Below are 23,627 nucleotides of genomic sequence, written 5' to 3'. Positions count from 1 at the left end.
CTCACCCCACCACTTGTGTGGCCAATTCTGGTTGGATGTATTCCTCGAAGTTTCGTCACATGACCTCCTCCCGCCAACCGCCCCCACACTCCCGTCATTGGTCACCTGACATGTCCATCCTCTCCCTGCCCCGCCCCCCCCCCCACACTCCCGTCATTGGTCGCCTGACATGTCCATCCTCTCCATGCCCTGCCCCCACATTCCTGCCATTGGTCGCCCGACATGTCCATCCTCTCCATGCCCCGCCCCCACACTCCTGCCATTGGTCGCCCGACATGTCCATCCTCTCCATGCCCCGCCCCCACACTCCTGTCATTGGTCGCCCGACATGTCCATCCTCTCCATGCCCTGCCCCCACACTCCTGTCATTGGTCGCCCGACATGTCCATCCTCTCCATGCCCCGCCCCCCACACTCCTGTCATTGGTCGCCCGACATGTCCATCCTCTCCATGCCCTGCCCCCACACTCCTGTCATTGGTCGCCCGACATGTCCACCCTCTCCATGCCCTGCCCCCACACTCCTGTCATTGGTCGCCCGACATGTCCACCCTCTCCATGCCCTGCCCCCACACTCCTGTCATTGGTCGCCCGACATGTCCACCCTCTCCATGCCCGGTCTTCCCAACCCAATTGGAAAGTGAACAGATTCTTTGTTACCCGATTGAACGATTCTTGACTGATAGTCAAAACAGCCTTTTTCCTCCCAACTATGATATTTTTATATTTGTTAAACAAAAGTGTTCAAAGATTATTCAAAAATACAATTTTTTTAATGACCCTATGATTTTTCTCCCCAGGTTTTTTTCTCTCAGTAGTAACCTGGAGATTAATCCTTAATCCATACAGTTTTGGTCTCCATACTTAAGAAAAGACATACTTGCTCTCGAGGCAGTACAAAGAAGGTTCACTCGGTTAATCCCGGGGATGAGGGGGCGGACATATGAGGAGAGGTTGAGTAGATTGGGACTCTACTCATTGGAGTTCAGAAGAATGAGAGGCGATCTTATTGAAACATATAAGATTGTGAAGGGGCTTGATCGGGTGGATGCGGTGAGGATGTTCCCAAGGATGGGTGAAACTAGAACGAGGGGGCATAATCTTAGAATAAGGGGCTGCTCTTTCAAAACTGAGATGAGGAGAAACTTCTTCACTCAGGGGGTAGTAGGTCTGTGGAATTTGCTGCCCCAGGAAGCTGTGGAAGCTACATCATTAAATAAATTTAAAACAGAAATCGACAGTTTCCTAGAAGAAAAGGGAATTAGGGATTACGGGGAGCGGGCAGGAAATTGGACATGAATTTAGATTTGAGGTTAGGATCAGATCAGCCATGATCTTATTGAATGGCGGAGCAGGCTCGAGGGGCCGATTGGCCTACTCCTGCTCCTATTTCTTATGTTCTTATGTTCTAATTCCTGAAGACTCCAGGCCATTCCTGGGGGGTTGACAACCCCCTACCCGACCCCTCACCCCAGCAGCTGTGTGACCTCTGGGGAGAGGCAAAAAAACAGAGAGAGGCCAATTTATGGCAAAATAAATCTGGAAAATTCCCCTCTGACCCTTTTGGCGATCGAAACTAGTCTAGGAGATCACACGGACCATAATTTATATCAGGTAGTATCTCCCCGCACCTTTTGCAGGTCATGATCTCCGCCCCAGCCCGAAATTGGTCCAGCTCTTTATTTGAAAGTATACAGTGAATCAGCAACGCACCGCACATCCCATTGGTCGACCATCCCCTGTACTCTGCCCCCTCCCACCCTCCGCCCCAATCTCCTTCCTCTCCCCCTGCCCTCCCCCTCTTCCTTTTCCTCACCCTCAACAGCTCTCTCCTCCCCATCCCCTTCCCTCCTCTCACCCTGTCATCTTCTCCCCCAACGGAGCTATAGCTTTGTCAGCCTTGGCACAGTGGGCAGCACTCTCGCCTCTGAGGCAGAAGGTCACGGGTTTAAGACCCACTCCAGGGACTTGGACCTATAATCCAGGCCGACGCTCCCAGTGCAGTACCGAGGGAGTGCTGCACTGTTAGAGGTCCTGTCTTTTGGATGAAACATTAAGCCCATCTGCCCTCTCAGATGGACGTAAAAGATCCCATCACATTATTCGAAGAACAGCAGGGGAGTTCTCCCCTGTGTCCTGGCCAATATTTATCCCACAACCAACATGACTAAATATCTGGTCATTATCACATTGCTGTCTGTGGGATCTTGCTGTGCATAAATTGGCTGCTGCGTTTCCTACATTACAACAGTGACTACACTTCGAAAGTACTTCATTGGCTGTAAAGTGCTTTGGGACGTCCTGAGGTTGTGAAAGGCGCTATATAAATGCAGCTTCTTCTTCCTATAACAAACCATAACAGAATGCCAGAGAGATTGGATGGAAGAATTGAGAGATTTCCAAGAGTTACTATCCTTTATTGAATTAAAATGTACAACATTTCTAATTAAACAGCATTTGTTATGGGTATATTAAACTTCAGTAACGCTGCATTAATCTCCAATATCTACTGCAAAGTACAAAAGATAAATGGTGGACAGAGACTGTGCAGAGAATTGAAATGTAAATACATTTTTACATAGGACCCACCCCGAACTCAGCAATCATGAACCAGGAGAGGAGAATGAGTTTGTAAACCGTCCGATACCGGGCATGTGGAGTCTTTGAGAAACGTGTGAGAGATGCGAACAGCCAGTTTAATTCGAGCAGTCACTGTCGCTGTGCCCTGTTTCTCGCAGTGAATGGTCCCTCGTCCAGCTTACACGACACATCCGGTCGAGTTACGAGCTCTGGGGTGGAGCGGGGGAGAAAGTCGCGTTGAGGGCTCTTCGGGTTCCAATTGGTACATTCCTGGCCCGATGGGGCCCCATTGGATAGGATCTAAAAGGTCTAGACAGAATAGATAGAGAGAAACTGTTCCCATTGGATTGGATAGGCACAAAGTGTGAAAGCATACGGGATTCTGGGCTTTATAAATAGAGGCATAGAGTGTAAAAGTATGGAAGTCATGATGAACCTTTATAAAACACTGGTTCGGCCACAACTGGAGTATTGTGTCCAGTTCTGGGCACCGCACTTTAGGAAAAATGTGAAGGCCTTAGAGAGGGTGCAGAAGAGATTTACTAGAATGATTCCAGGGATGAGGGACTATAGTTACGTGGATAGACTGGAGAAGCTGGGATTGTTCTCCTTGGAACAGAGATGGTTGCGAGGAGATTTGATCGAGGTATTCAAAATCATGAAGGGTCCAGACAGAGTAGATAGAGAGAAACTGCTCCCATTGGTGGAAGGGTCAAGAACCAGAGGACATAGATTTAAGGTGATTGACAAAAGAACCAAAGGTGACATGAGGAAAAACTTTTTTACACAGCGAGTGGTTAGGATCTGGAATGCACTGCCCGAGGGGGTGGTGGAGGCAGATTCAATCATGGCCTTCAAAAGGGAACTGGATAAATACTTGAAAGGAAAAAATTTGCAGGGCTACGGGGATAGGTGGGGGAGTGGGACTAGCTGGATTGCTCTTGCATAGAGCCAGAGTGGACTCAATGGGCCGAATGGCCTCCCTCCGTGCTGTAACCTTTCTATGATTCTATCTGGGATTTCGAATGCTACAATCGAACCCTTGTAATTGAATCCCTCAGTGGTTTATTGGGGACACAGAGTGGTACCGAGTGATACCGAGCCACAGAGATCGGGAAGATCCCAGGGTCTATCTTTGGTCTCAGCCAGGGAGGCTACAATTGGGTTTAGTGTCCCTGGGCTAGGGAAGAGAAGAAGCGGAACAGAGATTCTGCGGCTGATGAGTTCATTTACCCCCGCGGGGGAATGCAGGTGTGTTCTGGATGTCTGGTGAGGGCAGGATCGGGTGGGATTGTAATAACTTCCCCCCAAAGCCTCACCCGTTAATAACGGACATGAGGGCTGGGTGCTCGAGCATGGGCCAGGAGAGAGAGGGAGAGAATAGAAGGTTGAGGGGAGATCTAATTGAGGTGTTTATAATGATAAAGGAATTTGATAGGGTAGATAGAGAGAAACTATTTCCTCTGGTGGGGGGAGTCCAGAACAAGGGGGCAGAACCTTAAAATTAGAGCCAGGCCGTTCAGGGGTGATGTCAGGAAGCACTTCTTCACACAAAGGGGAGTGGAAATCTGGAACTCTCTCCCCCAAAAAGGCTGTGGATGCTGGGGGTTAATTGGAGATTTCAAGACTGAGATCGTTAGATTTTTATTTGGTGAGGGTATCGAGGGATACGGAGCAAAGGCGGGTAAATGGAGTTGAGGAACAGATCGCCATGATCTAATTGAATGGCGGAACAGGCTCGAGGGGCTGAATGGCCTCCTATTCCTATCTATTTAAGTGATGATTAACTCTTACCGATTGTAAAAATCCAAATGATTTCAGCTGAAAGGTTCTTTTTTCAGATCGGAACCAATGATTACAACAATAGTGTCGATGGTAGCTCATTGTACGAATACCTGGGGAATGGCAGCGGACATGTGGCTAAAGAGAGATCGTTAATTAATCATTGGCGAAAGTCCATCTGATTATTTATTACATTTCAGAAAGCACCATGATGGGTGAATCTCCTCTCTCTCTGGTGGAGCCAATCTTTGGCTTTCTTTCCTTCTCCTCCTTTCTCTCCTCCTCTGTTAATATTCGATCGTCACTGTTTTGGTCTTCAGATACTCATTCAATGCTTCCTGGCCTGTGGAGTAAAAGAGCAGCAGTTCCAGCTTCATACCGTAAACGGGAACAGGTCTTTACTCGAGAGTGACGCCCTCCTCATCCCAACCCCATTCCCCCACCAATTTTAAGAACATTAGGAACAGGAGGAGGCCATTCAGCCCCTCAAGCCTGTTCCGTGATCTGATTTACGCCTTTCCCGCCCTCTGAATCCCTGTGTGGGGGGAGGTGCTGGATACTAACCCCCACGTAGTCATTCATTTTGAGACAAAGAAGGGGTGAATTTCCCTGGGGGCGTTCCTGATTGCCCCCCTCCCCCACCCCTTCCACCTTTCCAGGGTTTCTGTAGCTTTTCCGCCAATGTTATGTTGGACAATTGGGTGAACCCCCTCCCTCCACCATGGACATTCATCCGCTGAGTGTCTGCAAGCTACTCAACTGTGTGTGGCATCACAGTGGAGTCTGAGCTTGTTCTTACCCACACACAAACAGGTACACGCAGACCTGTGCACCCACACACAAACAGGTACACGCAGACCTGTGCACCCACACACAAACAGGTACACGCAGACCTGTGCACTCACACACAAACAGGTACACGCAGACCTGTGCATTCACACACAAACAGGTACACGCAGACCTGTGCACCCACACACAAACAGGTACACGCAGACCTGTGCACCCACACACAAACAGGTACACGCAGACCTGTGCACTCACACACAAACAGGTACACGCAGACCTGTGCATTCACACACAAACAGGTACACACAGACCCACGCACTCACACACAAACAGGTACACACAGACCTGTGCACCCACACACAAACAGGTACACACAGACCCACGCACTCACACACAAACAGGTACACGCAGACCTGTGCACCCACACACAAACAGGTACACACAGACCCACGCACTCACACACAAACAGGTACACGCAGACCTGTGCACCCACACACAAACAGGTACACACAGACCCACGCACTCACACACAAACAGGTACACGCAGACCTGTGCACCCACACACAAACAGGTACACACAGACCTGTGCACCCACACACAAACAGGTACACACAGACCCGTGCACCCACACACAAACAGGTACACGCAGACCCACGCACTCACACACAAACAGGTACACGCAGACCCACGCACCCACACACAAACAGGTACACGCAGACCCACACACTCACACACAAACAGGTACACGCAGACCCACGCACTCACACACAAACAGGTACACGCAGACCCACGCACTCACTCACTTTCCAGCAGGAGTCACTGGTTAACGAACCCCTAGTCCAAGTTGGACAGTACCTCCCAAACCCGCGACCTCCACCCCCTAGAAGGACAAGGGCAGTAGGTGCATGGGAACACCGTCAGCTCCAAGTTCCCCTCCGAGTCACACACCATCCTGACTTGGAGATATATCGGCCGTTCCTTCATTGTTGCTGGGTCAAAATCCTGAAACTCCTGACCCAAGAGCACTGTGGGAGAACTTTCACCGCACGGACTGCAGTGGTTCAAGAAGGCGGCTCACCACCACCTTCTCAAGGGCCAACTCGGGATGGCCAATAAATGCCGGCCTTGCCAGCGATGCCCACATCCCGAGAACAATGTTCAAAAAGGTTGTATTGTTCCTACTGCTGTTCAAATCCACACCATGGCCTCGCCCCTCCCTTTCTCTGTAACCTCCTCCAGCCCTACAACCCTCCGAGATCTCTGCGCTCCTCTAACTCTGGCCTCTTGCACATCCTCCAATCCCTTCGCTCCACCATTGGCGGCCGTGCCTTCAACTGTCTAGATCCTAAACTCTTGAACTCCCCCTCTAAACCTCTCTGCCTCCCCACCTCCTTTAGGATGCTCCTTAAAATCCACCTCTTTGACCAAGCTTTTGCACACCTGTCCCCATGCCTCCTCCTTTGGCTTGGTCTCAATTTTTGTCTCCTGTGAAGCACCTTGGGTCGTTTTCCTACGTTAAAGGCTCTATATAAATGCAAGTTGTTGCTGTTTCTCTGGCTGAGATCAGCTAACACGACACAAGTGGAAAGATCGAACCTTGGACCATCCTGGTCTGTGCGGCTTAGCCCCTAGGGGCAATGCCGAGCCAGGCACTGCCCTTTCTTTCTCCCGTACAGATGCCCTACCTAAATCTTTGCCAAAGCCGGATTGCTTGAAGCCCCCAAACGGTGCGGCCACATCGGTCTTGTTGTAGGTGTTGATGAACACGGTCCCAGCCTGAAGTTTCTCGCTGACGTACAGGGCCTTGCTGATATCGCGGGTGAAGACGCCGGAGGCCAGACCGAACTCTGTGTGGTTGGCACGTTTCAAGACGCCATCGAGATCCCTGACCAACAGAGGAACACAAGGTGAGCAGGTGGATACCGTTCTCCAGATAATAGTCAGATGTTTCACGCGGTGGTGAAACAGGGAGGGATTCGGGGAGCGGAGGGTCAATCTGTGAAAGCTCATCAGCGCTGAAGCTCTGTAACTCCACTGGCTCCCTGTCCCTCAGTTTAAAAAAGATTCATTCTCGGGATGTGGGTGTCACTGACAAGGCCGGAATTTATTGCCCGTCCCTCGTTGCCCCTTCAGAAGGTGGTGGGCCGCCATCTCCTTAAACCACCGGTAACGGGTTTTTGATACAACTGAGGGGCTTGTTACAACTCAACCACATTGGGTGTGGGGGGCTGGAGTCACATGGAGGCCCAGACCGGGTAAGGACGGCAGGTTTCCTTCCCTAAAGGACATGAGTGAACCAGTTGGGTTTTTACAACAATCCGAAAGCTTCATGGTCACTTTTACTGAGACCGGCTTTTTATTTCCAGATTATTTTAAAACTGAATTCAAATTCTCGAACTACCAATGGTGGGATTTGAATTCACGTTCTCTGGATTATTAGTCCAGGCCTCTGGATTACCAGACCAGTAACATAACCCCCACACGGTACTATAGTGGTTAAATTACGAGACTCGTGCCCCTATTCCTGAGGGATTGAAACTCACATTCTCTGAATTATTAGTCCAGTAACATAACCCCTACATTACCGCACCCACTAGTGTATTGAATTCAAAATACCCATCCTTGTCTCCAAATTCCTCCAGGGGATCGCACCTCTCTCTACCTCGCCAGTCTCCTCCGACATGGACAGTTTTGATCGAGTTTCCAACAGCGAGGAGGGTCGGTAACCAGAGGACACAGATTTAAGGTGATCGGCAGAGGAGCCAGAGGGGAGATCAGGAAACAGTTTTTTATGCAGAGAGTTGTTACGATCTGGAATGCGCTGCCTGAAAGGAACTAAAAGCCGACAAATCCCCTGGATCTGATGGCCGACATCCGAGGGTTCGAAAAGAGGTGGCAGCAGAGATAGTGGATGCATTGGTTGTGATCTTCCAAAATTCCCTAGATTCTGGAACGGTCCCAGTGGATTGGAAGGTGGCAAATGTAACCCCGCTATTCAAGAAAGGAGGGAGAGAGAAAACAGGGAACTACAGGCCAGTTAGCCTGACATCAGTCGTCGGGAAAATACTGGAATCCATTATTAAGGAAGTGGTAACAGGGCATTTAGAAAATCATAATATGATCAGGCAGAGTCAGCATGGTTTTATGAAAGGGAAATTGTGTTTGACAAATTTATTAGAGTTTTTTGAGGATGTAACTAGCAGGGTAGATAAAGGGGAACCAGTGGATGTCGTATATTTGAATTTTCAAAAGGCATTCGATAAGGTGCCACATAAAAGGTTGTTACACAAGATAAGGGCTCATGGGGTTGGGGGTAATATAATACCATGGATAGAAGATTGGTTAATGGACAGAAAACAGAGAGTAGGGATAAACGGGTCATTCTCAGGTTGTCAGGCTGTAACTAGTGGGGTACCACAAGGATCAGTGCTTGGGCCTCAGCTATTTACAATCTATATTAACGACTTAGATGAAGGGACCGAGTGTAATGTATCCAAGTTTGCTGATGATACAAAGCTTGGTGGGAAAGTTAGCTGTGAGGAGGGCACAAAGAGTCTGCAAAGGGATATAGACAGGTTAAGTGAGTGGGCAAGAAGGTGGCAGATGGAGTATAATGTGGGGAAATGTGAGGTTATTCACTTTGGTAGGAAGAATAGAAAAACGGTATATTTTTTAAATGGTGAGAAACTATTAAATGTTGATGTTGAGAGAGACTTGGGTATCCTCGTACAAGAAACACAAAATGTTAATATGCAGGTACAGCAAGCAATTAGGAAAGCAAATGGCATGTTGGCCTTTATTGCAAGGGGCTGGAGTACAAGGGTAAGGAAGTCTTACTGCAATTGTACAGGGCTTTGGTGAGACCTCACCTGGAGTACTGCGTACAGTTTTGTTCTCCTTATCTAAGGAAGGATATACTTGCCTTAGAGGCGGTGCAACAAAGGTTCACTAGATTGATTCCTGGGATGAGAGGGTTGTCCTATGAGGAGAGATTGAATAGAATGGGCCTATACTCTCTGGAGTTTAGAAGAATGAGAGGAGATCTCATTGAAACATATAAGATTATGAGGGGGCTTGACAGGGTAGATGCTGAGAGGTTGTTTCCCCTGGTTGAAGATTGTAGAACTAGGGGGCACAGTCGCAGGATAAGGGGTCGGACTTCAAGACTGAGATGAGAAGGAGTTTCTTCACTCAGAGAGTTGTGGATCTTTGGAATTCTTTACCCCAGAGGGCTGTGGATGCTGAGTCGTTGAATATATTCAACACTGAGATCGATAGATTTCTGGACTCGAGGGGAATCAAGGGATATGGGGATCGGGCGGGAAAGTGGAGTTGAGGGGCCATATGGCCTACTCCTGCTCCTATTTCTTATGTTCTTATGAAAGGGCGGTGGAAGCAGATTCAATAGTAACTTTCAAAAGGGAATTGGATAAATACTTGCTGAGTGAAAATTTGCAAGGGCTACGAGAAAAGAGCAGGGGCAGTGGGACTAATTGGAAAGTTCTTTCAAAGAGTGAGCACAGGCACGATGGGCCAAATGGCCTACTCCTGTGCTGTATCTTTCTATGATTCTGCCCTGTGTTTTTTATAATGATCTAGAGACTCCCTGGTGCACTTGTAGCAGGAGGTATGAGAGTACCTACCCGTTTTGGAACTTGGAGATGATCATGATGGGCCCGAAGGATTCCTCCTTTGCAATGAACATATCGTCCTGCACGTCTACAAACACGGTCGGTTCAAAGAAAAACCCTGCAATGGAAACGGCAACTCAGGGTGACTGTACATTAAATATGCTGTACCTGCCCTGGGAGTGTTTGATGGGACAGTGTAGAGGGAGCTTTACTCTGTATCTAACCCGTGCTGTACCTGCCCTGGGAGTGTTTGATGGGACAGTGTAGAGGGAGCTTTACTCTGTATCTAACCCGTGCTGTACCTGCCCTGGGAGTGTTTGATGGGACAGTGTAGAGGGAGCTTTACTCTGTATCTAACCCGTGTTGTACCTGCCCTGGGAGTGTTTGATGGGACAGTGTAGAGGGAGCTTGACATGTCTTTGGAGTAATTGATAGTGATCTTGAAGCCTGAAATGTGACGTGTTCTGTTCCGCAGACACGAAACTATTTTTTACCCATCAATTTCCGCCGTCCCTTGGGTTAAATTTCTACATTACTGAAACTCAACTCTGTCCCTGTTAATCTCAAGAGTCTGGGCAAATCCTCACTGTGAGCAGTGCAAAATTATAGCCTAGGAATGAACGCCGGCACTGTTCCCTGTGTGTTGAGATTCAGCTCAGCAGGTACATCCCATGATTCCCATCCTCCTTCTCCCAGAATTGCCCTAACTCTCCTGAAGACACTGGGGTCCAGTTTCACAGGCATCTGCTGCTCCTTGGTGTATAATCCTTCACAAAACACTGGTTCGGCCTCAGCTGGAGTATTGTGTTCAATTCCGGGCACCAAAATGTTGGAAGGATGTTAAGGCCTTAGAGAGGGTTCATCAGAGATTCATTAGAATGGTACCAGGGATGAGGGACTTCAGTTATGTGGAGAGACTGGAGAAGCTGAGATTGTTCTCCTTAGAGCAGAGAAGGTTAAGGGGAGATTTGATAGAGGTGTTCAAAATCATGAAGGGGTTTGATAAAGGGCGGTGGAAGCAGATTCAACAGTAACTTTCAAAAGGGAAATGGATAAATAGTTGAAAAGGAAAAATTTACAGGGCTATGGGGAAAGAGCAGGGCAGTGGGACTAATTGGATAGCTCTTTCAAAGAGCCAGCACAGGCACGATGGGCCGAATGGCTTCCTTCTGTGCTATAATATACTATGATACTATCTCTCCCAAGTGGCAATGCTTTGTGTGTGACCCCCACACTCCCTCCACTCACCCCCATTCACTCCCTCCACTCCCTCCACTCCCTCCACCACCGTCCCCACTCCCCCAGCTACTGAGGGGGTGACATTGGTAAACGTGTAACGGATGATAACGAATCGGCAGCCAAGTTTTACACCACGCCCACTTTTCAATTCCAGTTTCCCCCCCCCCCCGCCCCCGAGTGGTTCCTTGCCTTTTCGGGACGTCACAGTCAAAGTCAGGGCTGTCCAGCGTCAGCTGTGGCTCAGTGAGCAGCACTCTCGCCTCTGAGTCAGAAGGTCATGGGTTCAAATCCCACTCCAGAGACTTGAGCTCAGAATCCAGGCTGACACTTCCAGTACTGAGGGAGTGCTGCACTGTCAGAGGTGCCGTCTTTCGGATGAGACCTAAATGATCTCATGGCCACTATTTTGAAGAAGAGCATGGGGAGTTCTTCCTGGGGCCAATATTTATCCCTCAACCAGCATCGCTAAAAAACACATTACCTGGTCATTATCACCTTGCTGTTTGTGGGATCTTGCTGTGCGCAAATTGGCTGCTGCGTTTCCTACATTACAACAGTGACTACCGAAGAAAAGTGCTTTGTTGGCTGCAAGGCGTTTTGGGACGTCCTGAGGTTGTGAAAGGTGCTATATAAATGCAAGTCTTTTTCTTTCTCGCTCAACACTTTGTACGGACTCCTTCCAAAAAGGGCCCTGGATACCAGGATTACCGGTTTGTGTGGACTCTCCGCTGGGATCACCTACCAGGCCTGGGTACCTGCTTCCCTCCATAGACCAGTGTGGCCCCTTCCTTCACCCCCGTAGCGCAGTACTCTATCAGCTTGTCCAGGTGGGCCTTATGGTTCTGAGGTCCGTGATCCGTTGACCTGTCCAAGGGGTCACCAATCTTCATTTTCTTCACCTCTTCTATCTATGAGGAAATGAAAACAAGAAAGAAGGAAAGAAATGAATTGCATTTATATAGCACCTGATCACTTCCTCAGGACATCCCAGAATTTGTTGGAAGTAGAGTCCATAAAAGCTTTTAAAAGGGAAGTGCATAAATATTTGTAAAAGAACATTTTTAAGAGAGGATGGGGGATGGGCAGGGGACTGGGACTAAAGGTGCAGCTCGTTCAAAGAGCTGCGATGGGCTGAATGGCCTCCTCCTGCCTTTTAAAATTCCAGTCATTACTGTTTTGATCCATTGCCACTGTCAAAGAGGCAAATATATCAGCCAATTTGTGCACAGCAAGAACTCACAAACAATAAATGCAAACAACAATGACGAGTTAATCTGTTTTTTGGTGATGTTGGATGGAGGAGGAATGTTGGCCCCAGGACACTGGAAGAACTTCCCGGCTCTTCTTTAAATAGTGGCCGTGGGACCTTTAACATCCAGCTGAACAGGTAAACAGGGCCTCAGTTTAACGTCTCATCCGAAAGACGGCACCTCCGACAGGATGCCCTCAGTACGGTACTGGGAGCCTGGATTTTATGCTCAAGACTCTGGAGTGGGACTTAAAGCCACGACCTTCTAACTTGGAGGCAGGAGTGTGCTACCCACTGAGCCACAGCTGACACAATCATAAGCAAGTCTTTGCCAATAATTTACTAGGGATATTTAATGAACCCTTGGAAAGTTTCTAGATTATGAAGGGAATTAGCAAAGCCGATCCAGGCAAATTTTTCCCTGAGGAAGTTAGGAGTAAGAAGGGATATCGGGTGGAACCTATTCACCCAAAAGGGAATTGAGTTATGAAATAAGTTGACAATATAAGTGGGATCAAGAGGCAACTGGATGTGTTTCTGGAGAGAGAAGGGGTTGAGGGATATGATGAGAAGGTGGGTAGGTAGGATTGAGGGATATGGTGAGAAGGCAGGATTGAGGGATACGGTGAGGAGATGGGTAGGTGGGGTTGAGGGATACGGTGAGAAGGTGGTTGAGGGATAAATATTGGCCGAAGACACCAGGGAGAACTCCCCTACTCTTCTTTGAAATGGTGGCCATGGGATCTTTCACATCCACCTGGGAGGGCAGGCGGAGCCTTGGTTTATCGTCTCACCTGAAAGACGGCACCTCCGACAGTGCTCAAGTCTCCGGAGACCATGACCTTCTGACTTAGAGGTGAGAGTGCTACCCATTGAGCCACGGTTGACGGGGAATGGACTTTGATAGGCTGAGCGGCTTAGTCTCATTCCGCACTTTGCTAATTGAGTAAGTATCTGAAACTGATTGTCCTTCAGATCCAGACAGGTGGCAAACTGTAAGACTCACCACTTTGCATAGAAATTGATCATGGATAAGTTCTTCTACAAAGAGTCTTCCTGCAGCAATACAGTTCTCTCCCTTGTTAAAGAACACAGCCGCCATCCCCTGGGAAAACACAGCAAGGGTTAAATGTAATGCAGCAGCACTCACTGGCCCATGGATTTGAATATTTGTTCTCTGGGTGTGAGCGACCAGTATTTATTGCCCATCCCTAGTTGCCCTGAGGGCTTTAAGCATCAACCAGGTGGTGTGGGACTGGAGTCACATGTAGACCCAGACTGGGTAAGGACGGCAGGTTCCATTTGCTGGAGGACATTAACAAACCAGTTATAATTTTACGGCAACCCGACAGCTTCATAGTCACTTTTACTGGTGCTGGCCCACAAATTACCAGATTTATTGAATTACATAGAAACATAGAAAATAGGAGCAAGAGTAGACCTGCTCCGCCATTCAAAATGATCATGGCTGATCGTCTAACTCAGTACCCTGTTCCCGCTTTTTCCCCCTATCCCTTGATCCCTTTAGCATTAAGAAATATATCTATCTCCTTCTTGAATACATCTAATGACTTGGCCTCCACTGCATTCTGTGGTAGTGATGTGGATCCAGACCTTCAAAGCATCCTACGCACTCTCATCCCACGTACTCCCCGCGTGGGAGACTTCTACTGCCTCCCAAAGATACATAAAGCCAACACACCCGGACGTCCTATCGTATCAGGCAACGGAACCCTGTGTCAGAACCTCTCTGGATACGTCGAGGGCATCCTGAAACCCATCGTACAGGGAACCCCCAGCTTCTGTCGCGACACTACAGACTTCCTACAAAAACTCAGCACCCACAGACCAGTTGAACCAGGAACACTTCTCACCACGATGGACGTCTCGGCACTCTACACCAGTATCCCCCACGATGACGGCATCACTGCAACAGCCTCAGTACTCAACACCAACAACAGCCAATCTCCAGACGCCCTCCTACAACTCATCCGCTTCATCCTGGATCACAATGTCTTCACCTTCGATAACCAGTTCTTTACCCAAACACACGGAACAGCCATGGGGACCAAATTCGCACCCCAATACGCCAACATTTTCATGCACAAGTTCGAGCACGACTTCTTCACTGCACAGGACCTCCAACCAACGCTATACACCAGATACATCGACGACATTTTCTTCCTATGGACCCACGGCGAAGAATCACTGAAGAGACTACACGATAATATCAACAAGTTCCATCCCACCATCAAACTCACCATGGACTACTCCTCAGAATCAGTTTCTTTCTTGGACACACAAATCTCCATCAAAGACGGGCACCTCAGCACCTCACTCTACCGCAAGCCCACGGACAACCTCACGATGCTCCACTTTTCCAGCTTCCACCCCAACCACGTCAAAGAGGCCATCCCCTATGGACAGGCCCTACGAATACACAGGATCTGCTCAGACGAGGAGGAACGCGATGGACACCTACAGACGCTGAAAGACGCCCTCGTAAGAACGGGATATGACGCTTGACTTGTCGATCGACAGTTCCGACGGGCCACAGCGAAGAATCGCATAGACCTCCTCAGAAGACAAACACGGGACGCAACCAACAGAGTACCCTTCATCGTCCAGTACTTCCCTGGAGCGGAGAAACTACACCATGTTCTCCGCAGCCTTCAACATGTCATCGATGACGACGAACACCTCGCTAAGGCCATCCCCACGACTCCACTGCTCGCCTTTAAACAGCCACCCAACCTCAAACAGACCATAGTTCGCAGCAAGTTACCCAGTTTTCAGGAGAACAGCGTCCACGACACCACACAACCCTGCCACGGCAACCTCTGCAAGACACGCCAGATCATCGACACGGATACCACCATCACACGAGAGGACACCACCCACCAGGTACACGGTTCATACTCCTGTGACTCGGCCAACGTTGTTTACCTCATACGTTGCAGGAAAGGATGCCCCGGAGCATGGTACATTGGCGAGACCATGCAGACGCTGCGACAACGGATGAACGGACACCGCGCAACAATCGCCAAACAGGAGGGTTCCCTCCCAGTCGGGGAACACTTTAGCAGTCAAGGACATTCAGCCACCGATCTTCGGGTAAGCGTTCTCCAAGGCGGCCTTCGAGACACACGACAACGCAAAATCGTCGAGCAGAAGTTGATAGCCAAGTTCCGCACCCATGAGGACGGCCTCAACCGGGATCTTGGGTTCATGTCACGCTACACGTAACCCCACCAGCAAAAAGGGGGAAAAAATGTATATGTTTTTAAAAATTCTCTCTCTCTCTCTCTGCCATTTTGAGTTTCTTTCTGCCTGCCTGTGTAATAGACACAATGTGTATCTAGTGTACTGGGACGTGCTGTTCTCCATGACTGGCCTGTTTGAATAACAACGACACCTTTTGATTGGTGTGATGCTGTCCCAACATAGTATAAGATATGCGATTTGAGAACCTTTTCATTCATTCATCTGACGAAGGAGATAATCTCCGAAAGCTTGTGATTTTAAAATAAATTTGTTGGACTATAACCTGGTGTTGTAAGATTCCACAGGTTCACCACCCTCTGAGTGAAGAAATTTCTCCTCATCTCAGTTCTGGACTCCCCAGCCATCGGGAACATCCTCCCTGCATCTAGTCTGTCTAGTCCTGTTAGAATTTTACATGTTTCAATGAGATCACCCCTCATTCTTCTAAACTCTTGTGAATATAGGCCTAGTCAACCCAATCTTTCCTCATACATCAGTCCTGCCATCCCAGGAATCAGTCTGGTAAACCTTTGTTGCACTCCCTCCATGGCAAGGACATCCTTCCTCAGATAAGGAGACCAAAACTGCACACAATACTCCAGGTGTGGTCTCACCAAGGCCCTGTATAACTGCAGTAAGACATCCCTGCTCCTGTACTCAAATCCTCTTGCAATGAAGGCCAATATACCATTCGCCTTCCTAACTGTTTGCTGCACCTGAATGCTCGCTTTCAGCGACTGGTGTACAAGGACACCCAGGTCTCGTTGCACCTCCCCTTTTCCCAATCTATCACCATTCAGATAATAATCTGCCTTTCTGTTTTTACAACCAAAGTGGATAACCTCACATTTATCCACGTTATACTGCATCTGCCATGTTCTTGCCCACTCACCCAACTTGTCTAAATCACATTGGAGCCTCTTTGCATCCTCCTCACAGCTCACATTCCACCCCAGCTTTGTGTCATCTGCAAACTTGGAAATATTACATTTGGTTCCCTCATCCAAATTATTGATATATATTGTGAATAGCTGGGGCCCAAGCACTGATCCCTGCGGTACCCCACTAGTCACTGCCTGCCACCCGGAAAAAGACCCGTTTATTCCTACTCTCTGTTTCCATTTCATAACTTGCCCTGGTGGGTTTCGAACTCATGACCAATGAATTACTAGTCTGACCAATGAATTACTAGCGGTCATTAATACAATAACCACTATATTATAGCCCTGTCCTGTTATTTTTTTCTCTCTCGTGTCTGTGTTACTGTGACATCCCCTACACTGGAGTTAGTGACAGAATCAGGAAAACCCCCTCCCCTCCCCTCCTCCCCTCCCCTCCCCGCCTCCTCTCCCTCCCCCTCCCCCTCCCCTCCCCTCTCCCTCTCCCCTCCCCTCCTCCTCTCCCTCCCTCCCTCCCTCTCCTCCTCCTCTCCCTCCCCTCTCCTCCTCCTCTCCCTCCCCTCTCCTCCTCTTCCAGACTCGACTATTCCAAGTGGCCAGTCGCAATATATAAGCCTAGACAGTGGAGTGTCGATAGGCTGTTCAACCAAGCGGGGCATCACGGGCCAAGCCTGTTCCTGGCCTCATACGACATCTACATGCCCACTTTTCCAACAGGAGTCAGTAAGCAGTGATCAGGAGCAGGAACCCAGGCTGATTGATCCCCTTCCCTCTCCCCCCTCCTTAACCCAGAGGTGCGGAGATCCACCGCAGCCCACCTCACCTCAGATCAGCAGAGTCTGGGGACTGAACCTGTGGTTTTGGTCTTCACAGTTAGCGAAACGTACCAATCGGAGGCTGTGACTTGGGGTGGGTGAGTCTGTCTGCAGCCCCCACTACTTCTGATATAGTTGACTTCTATAGAGGGGTAATTTTAACCGAACTCTCCGGGCGGGAAAGCCGTGGGATTGGGTGGAATGCCGGTTTTACACTCTGCCCAATATTACCCTTCAGTGAATTCAATATAGAGTCAGATCGGGCGGGATGTAAAGCCAGTGTTATATCCGATCCCTTGGGTTTCCGACGGACAGATTAGGTTAAAATCACCCCTCTAGATTCAAACGCCTCAAACCGCTGATTTTGATTTGTGTCCTTACCGTGCGTACAGCCTTGTCTAAATCACAGTCACTGAAGATAATGAGTGGAGACTTGCCTCCTAACTCCAGAGAGACTTTCTTCACATTACTCGCTGCACAGCTGCAGGGGAACAAAGCACAATTTACAATCCTGGGCGAGCTGGGTTCTGGTCACTTTTTCATTCCCACACTCCCTCCCTCCCTCCCTCCCATCACCTCGCTGATGCCTCTGAAAGAAAAACAGCCCTTCACCCAACTGGGGATTCTACAAACACCAGGGTTTCACACCAAGGGCTCCAGCGGCCTCCTTGACTGTGGGACAAGGGAAATTACAGCCAAACCTGACCTTGTCTTCAGCCTCAGACCGTGGGGGTTCACTGGGGAGCCCGTCAGGTAGGAAACTGGAGCCGATGTTTTTATACCCTTCCCAGGAGGTCCTGGGGTGACCAAAAGCTTGGCTGAAAAGGTGGGTTTTAAGCTGAGCCTGAAAGGAGGAGAGAGAGGCGACGAGGTTTGGGGAGGGAATTCCAGAGCTTAGGGTCTAGACCACCGAAGGCACGGCTGCCAATGGTGGGGCGAAGGGAGTGGGGGTTGCACAAGAGGCAAGAATTGGAAAAGCGCAGAGATCTCGGAGGGTTGTAGGGCTGGAGGAGGTTACAGAGATAGGGAGGGGCGAGGGCCATGGAGGGATTGGAACACAATGATGAAATTTTAAAAATCGAGGCTTTGCTGGACCAGGAGCCAGTGTAGGTCAGTGAGCACAGGGGGTGATGGGTGAACGGGACTTGGTGCGAGTTAGGATACGGGGCAGCAGAGTTTTGGATGAGCTCAAGTTTACGGAGGGTGGAACATGGGAGGCCGGCCAGGAGAGCAATGGAATAGTCGAGTCTGGAGGTGAGCAAGGACTTTGTGTCTTGCCAGCCAGCAGAGAGAAGAGACTTTCATCCCACAAGAAAATCCAGAGTGAGAAAAGGCCATCGAGAGCCAATATTTCCAGACTTTTTTTGAACTGAATTCAAATTCTCAAACAGCCATTGTAGGATTTGAACTCACGGTCTCTGAATTATTAGTCCAGTAATTCAACCACTACACTTCAAAACTATTTAATTGGCGATGAAGCGCTTTGGGATGTCCTGAGGTCAGTGAAAGGTGCTGGAGAAATGCCAGTTTCTTTCTTTAATGAAGTAAAGTCGATTATCTCACTACAATCTGTTTGATTCACCAGTTACCTTTTCATGATTTGCTTCCCGACTGGAGTTGACCCCGTGAACCCAAGCTTTCTCACATCCGGGTGGTCAGCTATTCTCTGTCCAATCAACGAGCCTGTCAGACAGAAAAATAATCTTTCAGCGGAAGCCCAAAGCAGAAGCTGACAGCAACAGGGACAAGGGTTAGGACTGGTCACTGGTCCAGGGGGTCCTCGCTCTGGGAAAAGGATGGGCCAACAAGGGATGAATGTTTCTTTACTATGGGGAAGCTGGAGAAGGGCTTCATCGGAGACATTACAAGGTGTCAGAAGTTTGTGGGTTGAAGTCCCATTCCAGAGATTTGAGCCCATAATCCAGGTTGACGCTCCAGTGCAGTACTGAGGGAGTGCTGCACTGTCGGAGGTGCCGTCTTTCAGATGAGACGTTAAACCGAGGCCCCGTCTGCCCTCTCAGGAGGATATAAAAGATCCCACAGCCACTATTTTGAATAAGAGCAGGGGAGTTCTCCCGGTGTCCTGTCCAATATTTATCCCTCAACCAACATCACTAAAACAGATTATCTGGTCATTATCACGTTACTGTTTGTGGGATCTTGGCTGCCACGTTAATTCTTACATTACAGTGACTACACTTTAAAAAAAAGTACTTCATTGGCTGTAAAGTGCTTTGGGACGTCCTGAAGTCTGAAAGGTGCTATATAAATGCAAGTCTTTCTTACTTTCTTGTAACTCATTCCTCCAACACTAGGGGTGAGTCTCAGAGAAAGGCCGATGACTGATCTTTTACTGCTGGCCCAAGAGCAACATTCAAGTCTTGTTTATTGTCAACTGATTTGAGCGGCTGAGGTGCTCCACGTATCTAGGGTGTTAAGGCCTCCCATCGAATGCCAAGCTACTGCCCGCTGCCTGGGTGGCTTTCTGTGCACTTGGCGCCATACTTTCAGCCTACCTGCTCCTGGTAAGATGTTCACCACGCCCTTTGGGAATCCAGCCTTCGCCGCGAGCTCCGCAAATTTCAACGCTGTCAAGGGCGTCACCTGTCAGAATGAATAGGACGTTCCTTACATTAATAAAACATTGCGAAGATGCCTCACCCATCCTACACACTCAAGAGATCCCACCCAACCACTTAATACCTTTGGTTAAAAAAAAAATCTATCAATCTCTGATTTAAAATTAACAATTGAGGGGGGACATGATTGAGGTGTACAAAATTATGAGGGGCACAGATAGGATGGATACTAAGGAGCTTTTTCCCTTCGTTGAGGCTTCTGTAACAAGGGGACATAGATTCAAGGTAAAAGGCGGGAGGTTTAGAGGGGATTTGAGAAAGAACTTTTTCACCCAGAGGGTGGTTGGAGTCTGGAACTCACTGTCTGAGAGGGTTGTGGAGGCAGGAACCCTCACAACATTCAAGAAGCATTTGGATGAGCACTTGAAATGCCACAGCATACAAGGCTACGGACCAAATGCTGGAATATGGGATTAGAGTAGACAGGGGTTGATGGCCGGCGCGGACACGATGGGCCGAAGGGCCTCTATCCGTGCTGTATGACTCTATGACTCTATGACTCTATGAGCTAGCACCAACTGCCGTTTGGAGACCGAATCACTTACACACCCATTCTGCCCACAGGCCTTCCCCAAAGGCCTCTCACCTTATCCCCAGATCTCGCTGACCAAGGGGGGCCCACAGGCCTCATCCAGTCTCCCTACCTGGGGCCCAACGCCCCAAAGCCTCACTCAGCCACTTTGCCCAAGGGCATTACCCAGATGCCTTGTCTAAAGGGCTTGACAAGCTGCAGAATTCTAGCTGTGCTACTCAGAGGTCCCACCAGAAAGGAATGCAGGCCGTGAATGGACCTGGAACACCAATTAAGCCTGTTTAATTCTAAGGAATTTGGAGGATCGATCACAAAGTTGTGTCAAGCTTTCAGCCACTATATTACCAAATGAAATCATAGGAACAGGAGGAGGCCATTCAGCCCATCGAGCCTGTTCCACCATTCAATGAGATCATGGCTGATCTGTGACCTAACTCCATATACCCGCCTTAGCCCCATATCCCTTAATACCTTTGGTTAACAAAAATCTATCAATCTCAGATTAAAAATTAACAATTGAGCTAACATCAACTCCGGTTTGCAGATGAGAGTTACAAACTTCTACCACCCTTTGCGTGTAGAAGTGTTTCCTAAGGGGTATGGGGAGAGAGCGGGAATATGGTATTGAGATAGTGGATCAGCCATGATCATATTGAATGACAGAGCAGGCTTGAAGGGCCGAATGGCCTACTCCTGCTCCTATTTTCTATGTTTCTAATTTCACTCCTGAAAATCCTGGCTCTAATTTTTAGGCGCTGCCCCCTACTCCTAGACTCCCCAACCAGCGGAAATAGTTTCTCTCTATCTACCCTATCGTTCCCCTTAATATCTTGAAAACTTCGATCAAATCACCCCTTAATCTTCTAAATTCCAGGGAATACAACCCTAGTTTGTGTAATCTCTCCTCGTAATTTAACCCTTGGAGTCCAGGTACCATTCTAGTAAATCTACGCTGCACTCCCTCCAAGGCCAATATATCCTAAGGTGCGGTGCCCAGAACTGAACACAGTACACCAGGTGCGGTCTAACCAGGGTTTTGTATAGCTGTAGCATAACTTCTGCCCCCTTGTATTCTAGTCCTCTAGATATAAAGGCCAGCATTCCATTAGCCTTTTTGATTATTTTCTGTACCTGTCCATGACATTTTAATGATCTATGTACACGGACCCCTAAGTCTCTTTGGACCTCCACTGTTTCGAGCTTTTCACCATTTAGAAAGTACTCTGATTTATCCTTTTGGAAACTCTGCCCAAGCCTGAGCCATCCAGACCAGGAGGGTCCCAGGTTTGAACCTCTGGCCTGGTGAACCGGTGTGGATGACCTCACACTTGTTTATATTGAAATCCATTTGCCACAGTTTTGCCCATTCACTTAATCTATTAATATCTCTCTGTAATTTTATGCTTCCATCTACACTGCTTACAATGCTGCCTATCTTTGTATCATCGGCAAACCTGGATATGTGACTCTCTATCCCGTCATCTAAGTCATTAATAAATACAGTGAATAGTTGAGGCCCCAACACCGATCCCTGTGGGACACCACTAGTCACACCCTGCCAATTTGAGCACCTGCCCATTATCCCAACTCTCCCTTCAAAGAATCTACTTGGCACAAGTTACCTCACAGCTACTGAGAAACGGACTCGGGACCAACATCTTTGACACTCTCACCTATTGGAGGTTTTACATCAAGTTGGCTCTGGGGTCCTGAGGCCAATTGTTCTAGACTGCTGCCCCGGTTCACCAGGCCTGGGACCCTCCTGGTCTGGATAGCTCAGGCTTTGGGCAGAGTTTCCAACCCAGTTAACCATATCCCAAACACTGCACCAATGTTGGGACTTGGCCATCCGTGCTTGTATGATAACAACAACAATTCTGCCGTACGCTTGAAAAATGTGAGAAGGTCAACTCACCTGTGCCGGCTTCAGAACCACGGTGTTACCAGCGGCAAGGCAGGCTGCGGCCTTCCACGCCAGCATCATAAGTGGATAATTCCACGGGATCACAATGCCACACACCCTGCGTCAACAGAAAACCAAGAGTGTTCCCCGGGTCTAGATCATTGTAAAAATATCGCAATTAACCAACACGCACTACGGTGTCTGCCGTGGCTCAGTGGGTAGCACTTTCACCTCTGAGGTCAGAAGGTCATGGGTTCGAAGTCCCAGAGACTTGAGCCCCATAATCCAGTGCTCGACCTGAGGATGTGCTGCACTGTTGGAGGTGCTGGCCGATATTTATCCCTCAACTAATAGAACCGGTTACCTGCTTATTATCTCATTGCTGTTTGTGGGATCTTGCTGTGCACAATTTGGCTGCCGTGTTTGCTACATTACAACAGTGACTACACTTCAAAAAGTACTTCATTGGCTGTAAAGCGCTTTGGGTCGTGAAAGGTGCTATATAAATGCAAGTCTTTTTTTCAATATATATTGTAGGGTATGGTGCTGTAATGGTTATGTTGCTGGACTAATAATCCAAAGGCCTAGACTAACAACCCAGCAGAACATGAGTTCAAATCCCACCGTGGCAGTTTGAATTCAGTTTAAAAACAAAATGGAAATAAAAAGCTGGTGTCAGTAAAAGTGACTTATTGAAGCTGTCGGATTGTCATAAAAACCCAACTGGTTTACACTGGAGTCAAGAATTGGCCAGACTAGTTAAGGACTGAAGGGTTCTCAAAATTCCCACATTTTTCATATCATCAACGAGGATGTGACTTTTGGACTTTTATGGCAGAGGACCCAACTGCTGGGTTAAATATGGATCCCTGCAGACATGCCCGGGCTTGTTAGGACAGTGTGGATTGTTCCTGAAAACCAGACAATGAGAGTAGACAGAATACGCATTCTTCCCTTTTAAAACAATCAACCCAGAGATCAAACAATCAACCCAAAACAAATTACCCAGCTTTCAGGAGAACAGCGTCCACGACACCACACAACCCTGCCACAGTAACCTCTGCAAGACATGCCAGATCATCAACACAGATACCACCATCACACGAGAGGACACCACCCACCAGGTACATGGTTCATACTCCTGTGACTCGGCCAACGCTGTCCACCTCATACGTTGCAGGAAAGGATGCCCCGGAGCATGGTACATTGGCGAGACCATGCAGACGCTGCGACAACGGATGAACGGACACCGCGTAACAATCGCCAGACAGGAGGGTTCCCTCCCAGTCGGGGAACACTTCAGCAGTCAA

At 48.6% G+C, this 23,627-nt stretch overlaps 1 protein-coding gene across 1 annotated transcript in view; it reads right to left on the bottom strand.

Annotated features, from left to right (window-relative positions):
* Nucleotides 1–2,394: 2,394 nt before the first annotated feature.
* Nucleotides 2,395–23,627, bottom strand: part of aldh1l1 (aldehyde dehydrogenase 1 family, member L1) — a 61,709-nt gene continuing 40,476 nt past the window's right edge. The window contains exons 15-23 of the mRNA XM_067998347.1: nucleotides 22,330–22,435; nucleotides 19,760–19,847; nucleotides 18,833–18,926; nucleotides 17,625–17,724; nucleotides 13,272–13,370; nucleotides 11,759–11,924; nucleotides 9,790–9,895; nucleotides 6,832–7,031; nucleotides 2,395–4,703 (exon numbers count right to left, since the gene is read on the bottom strand). Of these exons, the coding sequence (XP_067854448.1) occupies nucleotides 4,648–4,703; nucleotides 6,832–7,031; nucleotides 9,790–9,895; nucleotides 11,759–11,924; nucleotides 13,272–13,370; nucleotides 17,625–17,724; nucleotides 18,833–18,926; nucleotides 19,760–19,847; nucleotides 22,330–22,435 (1,015 nt within the window). The 3' untranslated portion in view covers nucleotides 2,395–4,647. The remainder of the gene's footprint in view (nucleotides 4,704–6,831; nucleotides 7,032–9,789; nucleotides 9,896–11,758; nucleotides 11,925–13,271; nucleotides 13,371–17,624; nucleotides 17,725–18,832; nucleotides 18,927–19,759; nucleotides 19,848–22,329; nucleotides 22,436–23,627) is intronic.

This window comes from Heptranchias perlo, chromosome 17 (genome assembly GCF_035084215.1).
Source record: "Heptranchias perlo isolate sHepPer1 chromosome 17, sHepPer1.hap1, whole genome shotgun sequence".
Taxonomy (NCBI): domain Eukaryota; kingdom Metazoa; phylum Chordata; class Chondrichthyes; order Hexanchiformes; family Hexanchidae; genus Heptranchias; species Heptranchias perlo.
The sequence above is the reverse complement of the archived record's forward strand: the minus strand, read 5'-3'. Positions and strand labels throughout refer to the sequence as shown.